At 38.6% G+C, this 6,260-nt stretch overlaps 1 protein-coding gene across 2 annotated transcripts; it reads right to left on the bottom strand.

The window, feature by feature from the left end:
- Window positions 1-653: 653 nt before the first annotated feature.
- On the bottom strand, window positions 654-2,547 carry LOC121791717 (aspartyl protease family protein At5g10770-like). 2 transcript variants are annotated; one of them, XM_042189574.1, is made up of 2 exons: window positions 2,344-2,547; window positions 654-2,094 (listed from the first exon to the last, which is right to left on the bottom strand). In XM_042189574.1, the coding sequence occupies exons 1-2, from the start codon at window positions 2,471-2,473 to the stop codon at window positions 866-868; spliced, it is 1,359 nt and encodes a 452-aa protein (XP_042045508.1). In that variant the 5' UTR covers window positions 2,474-2,547; the 3' UTR covers window positions 654-865. The 2 variants fall into 2 exon arrangements, with proteins under 2 accessions (XP_042045508.1, XP_042045509.1); XM_042189575.1 differs by having other exon boundaries at window positions 2,242-2,465.
- Between the last annotated feature and the right edge of the window lie 3,713 nt (window positions 2,548-6,260).

The following is a 6,260-nucleotide window of genomic DNA, read 5'->3' as shown; positions in this document are numbered from 1 at the left end:
TTTTTGTCAAACACTACAAGAAGGTCCCGGTGGTGATTCCAAGTCCTCACGATCCGAACTCTCAAGAAGAGACTTCGGATTTTCATGTTTTCTGCAACTATTGCAATAAAGTGTACAAATGGTCCGCCGGTGGTGGATATGGCACCCTCCGTCGCCATTTGGTGGCAAAGCATCCGGTAGAATGCGGCACTACCTCTACCCAAAGCCAACTAAACTTCCAACCCGCCGGGTCGGGTTCGTCAGGTACGCCTCTGTTTAAATATGAGAAAAAGAATTTTGATGATACAATGACTAGATGGGCGGCTATGAAGCATTTGCCCTTTAACGTTTTTGATGACAAAAAATTTGAGGTTACTATGCAAAGTGGTTTGAATGTAGCAATCAAAAGAATAGGTAGAATGACCGTGCAACGATCTACCGTTCGGCAATGCTTGGAGAAAAAGGTAGAATTATCTCGTTATTCAGTTAACTTGGGCCACAGGGTGAACATTTGCTCAGATGTGTGGATGGATTGTTTTAACCGTCATTCATACATGGGCATTATGGTTCACTTTGTGGACAATAGTTGGACTTTGAACAAGCGTTTAATAGGTTTTAGAGAATTTGAAACTCCACACACTGCACCCGAAATTGCTTCTTTGATTATACAAGTGTTGAATGAGTTTCAGTTATGCAACAAGATATTTTCTATTGGTTTTGATAATGCAATATGATTATGAATCAATATACCACTCATACAACAAATTCAAATTGCTGAATCAAATCTAGGAAATCAAACCTTTTTAGCTGTATGTGTTCATATTCAATTGGCTTTGCCAATGAATTTCCTGAATCACAATTACAAATCATCACTCATTTCTGTGTCTTAACTGAAACTGCAAACTTCCTTCGCAAATCCAACTTGCATCTGCTTGGTATCATATACGACTCTTGTGTTCCTCTGCTGATAGTTTCCTATGATCCCAATCTGGTCTTCATAGGCGAGGCTTGCAAGCGCCAAGCACACCTGAGATGCGTCCCTCTTAGCGAAGTAAAACATCCCAGTTACATCCACACTAATCTCTGCATCTCCTTCGAACTGCATCTTAAGTGTAGGTATGTTGACCTCGTCATATGCTGACAGGTTGAAGCAGGTGTCGAGAATTGAAAAGCTCGGTGCTGAGGGGTACCCAGTGAACTGTCTCAAGAACTCAGCCTTCACACATGTGTACACAGATGGGGGCAGCCTCGTGATCACGGTCCCTGAGTCGATCAAGACCCCGTTTCCCCCAAAACTTGGGGACTGCAGAGGCACCCCTCCCACACTAGCTCCTGTCATGTTCAGAATGTAGAAGCTGTACAGCTGAGGATTCGGAATGAGCCTTGTGTAAGAAACAGGTGTTGTGTTTTTGAAAACCAATGTATCGTTTCCTAGTATTAGCGAACCCGATGTTCCAGAATCCGAATTGGGCAAACAGTAGGAGAAAACTCCACCAAATACATCACTAGTTTGAGAAATGAGTGAGAGATCATTCCTGCCTAGTCCCAACAGGCCAGAAGCTGCACCAAATAAACCTCTGTTGTTTCTTCCACATCCAAACACAAAATTCTCGACTGGAGTCATTCCAAGAGTGAGCCGGTCTCTGCCTAGCTCCCCCCGGGTGTATGATCCATCGCCATACGTTACTGCATAGTTGCACTTAGGTGCATTGTTGCCACATAACCCTGAGTTTCCTGTGTTGGACTGCAGAGTATGGCAGGGTTGCGAGTTGCACTGCACCGATCTGTATGAGGGTGACACCAACGGGTTGAAGAGGGGCTCCGGTTGAGTGTAGCACAGCCTACAGGGCTGGCATTGCACCCAAGAGAGGTCGCTTCCTGTGTCCACGATCACAGTTAAGTTCCGAATGCCTAATGTTACTATGACAATGTAGTTTAATGTCTGAAGCTGGATGCCCGAACTGATAGGAACACGGGCTTGTGATGATTCTACGCGGCCAGAGACGACGTTCTTGATTCGGGATTGTATGGACTCGACTCGAACCACATCAAGAGTCAGCAGCCCTTTTTGGATGTGTTTGATGTGCTTCATTTCTAGTATGGTCGCACCATCCTCTGTTCATTACAGAAGAGAATTTAACCTTAGTTTTAGTCTATATTTTGAAGCCTATTACTTTAATTCTTGAAATCACACACACACATACACACACACACACATATAGTACTATTGTAAAGAAAGGAAAGGATAAAAATAGTAGATACCTTATATCTTCAACTACCTTAACTGAGGCAGATTCCTAAACAAAAGATAAGATGCAGAGTCATGCAGGCATGTTTTGTTGCATATATACAGTTAATACTCACTTGGTGTATGCGAGAATCGGGCAGGGGCAGGCGTCGTTGTGAGGCGTTTGAGCGAGAGAAGCTCCTTCCGACCGAGACTGAAGACCCCATTGAAGCAACTGAAGGCAACAAGAATGAGGAGAAGCACCATTGTTTACTTCCCTAGTAGAGATAAGAGAAGGGTGAAAATGTGGAGAGGGAAAAGGAAGTGGGGAGAAAGAAATGGTTTAGAGGGAGAAGAGATTCTTAGGAGTTGGAGTTTGGCATGACAACAAAAGGAGGAGTTGGCTGACGACCCCACTTTTGCATGAGAAATTATTGGGATTTCACGTGCAGAAACTTGGGGGGAAATATTTATAAAAAACACAGAAAATAGTAACAGTATTGTAGGAAAATAATTTTGATTTTTGGAATTGGTTTTGAATGGATATGGTCTCTCCCTTGCCATATTCACGGATTTAAACTGTCACCAACCTACTAACTAACACCAAAAAGACGCTTTTCTTACATACTTATTAGTTTCTCACAATATTATAATTATATTGATAATTGGTTTATTTCGAATTGATCAGCATGGACTTCCCTTCATATTTATACAATTAATTAATGTATGCATCGATGAGTAATGTTTCACTGTTTACGTACATCTATTGTGCGTATTGATGACGTGCTGTCCATATCATCATTTTTTTCCTCTTTTATTTTAGAGATTATGATTGCAATAATTTATATACAAATTAATATTTTGATTTATTAATTTTATTCCTATAGTCGAAGTTAGAGAATAAATGATACTTTGATTTTAAATTATTGTTGAGATTTCTATCATCCATCTCACACCAAGTTGGTAATAGTCAGTGGATTTATAAATTTGATTATTCCAAAAGGTAAGTTGATTTCAGTTTTACGTGTGGAGATAACCATCTCTTTTATACTCATTTTAAGGAGCTGAATGAGTTATATCAACATTGCTAATCATAATTTTTTGAGAAATCAAGTGGAAAATAGATATACTGAGGAGAATTTTTACGTTTTTGTTGCTCAAGTGTGGTGCCCATAAATGATGTGTAATCTAATCTCTCTATATATATAGTATGACAAATGTGAGGGTATGTGTGTTACATCTGTGTGTTTGCCTCGTATTTGATGCTTAATTAGGTAAATCATTTTCCTATACAAATTCGTGAAAGCGATTTGGAAAGATGACCATCACTACACAAAATTCATGTTATTTACTTGACTTAAAAGGTTGAAGTGGAATCTTAACTCAATTTAAATGTTTAAATTTATAATTAGTGAATGAGTTACCATCATGCATAGTAGTAATTGATTAAACATTCTTTGAAAACTCTTTTTCCTTTGGGCTTTTATTGCTGTTGGTCCAACAATGATACACTTAACACCAAATGAAAATCTTGGTCGTGTGATCTAACAATGTTGATTGTTTGCAACAACTTTCAAGAATTTGGGATCATTTCAAATATGTGCAAACACAAAATAGGATAACAGCTGTACATAATACATATACATATTTAAATGTAATTTAACTTAAAACCTCCTTCTTTGCTTAACTAAAATGAATTAATTCTTATTTGGTTAAACGACATAAATCTTAATCATGTTCAGTTCTTTTTTAACATGTGAGTGCAATATGCATCTAAAGATTATTTATCAATTTTAAACATGCGTATAGTGACATAATTGAAAGCGCAAGTTTTATTTTTAGGTACAACTGTATAAGTGTGGATAATATTAATAATTGCATATATATATAAGGGAGATATATATATATATATATATATATAGGATAGTGATCAAGATATAACTAATCTTAAGTGTATAACTAAAGAACAAATCTCAGCCACACATCTTAATGCAACAAATATTATTTATTTTAATAATATAAAATAGGCCAAGGGTATTTTTGGAAATTACAATATGAAAATATAAAATAGGATCATGAATATCGTCTCACCACCAGCGCCTTCTCCAGATCCGCCGTCAACCACAACGCCGGCTGCAAAACCGCCCTCTCCAATGTCGTCATGGCCGTGACGGTGATGGTCACGCTCCTCTTCCTCATGCCGCTCTTCCACTACACCCCTAACCTCGTGCTCGGGCCATCATCATCACCGCCGTCGCCGGCCTCGTCGATCTCCCCGCCGCCGCTCACATCTGGAAGCTCGACAAGTTCGACTTCCTCGTCAAGCTCTGCGCCTTCTTCGGCGTCCTCTTCGTCTCCGTCCTCGCCATCCTGTGGAGAATGGTTCGAAGAGGTTCGAAGAATCCTTCGCTTCTCCCTTCCTCAATTCGATCTTCTGTTTTCCGAGATGGTTTCGCCTGTGAACACGAATTGGCTCTACGATTATGGATTCGAGGATATTACTGCTAATTTCGCCGCTCCCAATTCCGGATTTCTTGGCCGGTTCAACCCCTTACTGCCTCCACCAATGCCAGGTGATGTTTTTCAACTTCTTTTTTTTACTCCTATTTTCAGATTCTTCAAATTGCGTTCGGTGCTTTGCTTCCTTTTCTTTTCCTGGCTCCTGTAATTTGCTGGGATAAGGAATATTTGTAATTTTGTTATTTATACCTCTTATTTCTTCTTTCTCCATTGATAAGGATATTTCACTAAAACTACTCATTATGATATTTAAGATTAAATATGTACAAATTTAATAAAGGTTGAATACAATTTTAATTCACTTTTGTTTACAAAACACATCACTTTTATTCTGATTTTACTTCACTCTTGTTTACAAAACGCATCACTCTTACTGTGATTTTACGTCACTCTTGTTTACAAAACGCATCACTCTTATTCCGATTTTACGTCACTCTTGTTTACAAAACACATCACTTTTACTGTGATTTTACTTCACTCTTGTTTACAAAACACGTCACTCTTATTCTGATTTTACTTCACTCTTGTTTTTATAAAACACATCACTCTTATTCTGATTTTACTTCACTTTTGTTTACAAAACACATCACTCTTAGTACGATTTTACTTCACTCTTGTTTACAAAACACATCACTCTTATTCTGATTTTACTTCACTCTTGTTTACAAAAGACATCACTCTTATTCTGATTTTACTTCACTCTTGTTCACAAAACACATCACTCTTATTTTGATTTTACTTCACTTTTATTTACAAAACACATCACTCTTGTTTTAAATTAGCAAAACAAGCTAGAAGAAAGTGAAGAACGATAATTTTTCTTTTTCGAGGACAAATAGATAAGATAACTTATGCTCTACTTGTCAGCTTTTCATCTACCCCAACAACACCATTATCATTTTTATGCTAAGACAACATAAAAATTAGAGATTAAATTACGATTTATAATTTCAAACCGAGTAGATATTTTTGGTGAGAGAACATATTAATTTCACACCAAAGGCATCAAACTAAGTACACAGTAATCAAAAATATCATAATCAACATTCAATTATTAATGGGTACAAATTCACGACTGTGTTTATTATAAGTTAAAGTATGCAGATAAAAATAAAATAATCATGGAATTCCTTATCTTATTCTTTCTTCTTTTTTCCTGATATAGTCATAATTTATACTCCTATACAATTCCCCAGCCCAGTTTCATACAATCTATTTCTCCATTTGTTTATTTGTTCCTTCAATCAAGGGTCAGCTTCGCCGCTTAGAGAGAGAGACGAAGACAGAAGCTCGAAGCGAAAACCATGGCGGCACCCGTGGCAAAGGAGTCAGTTCAATGTTTCGGCCGGAAGAAGACCGCTGTGGCGGTGACTCACTGGAAGCGCGGCCGCGGCCTCATCAAAATCAACGGCAAGCCGATCGAAGGCACCTTCTCCGCCAGCCTGTTGCACCCAATCAGCATCACCGCCGCCACGAACCCGCACACCACCGCCGTCCACGGCTCCACCACCGAGCACCCCACATTTTTATTATA

The sequence above is a fragment of the Salvia splendens genome, unplaced genomic scaffold (assembly GCF_004379255.2).
Source record: "Salvia splendens isolate huo1 unplaced genomic scaffold, SspV2 ctg882, whole genome shotgun sequence".
Classification (NCBI taxonomy): domain Eukaryota; kingdom Viridiplantae; phylum Streptophyta; class Magnoliopsida; order Lamiales; family Lamiaceae; genus Salvia; species Salvia splendens.
Note: the sequence above shows the minus strand (reverse complement) of the source record. Positions and strands in the feature narration are given on the sequence as shown.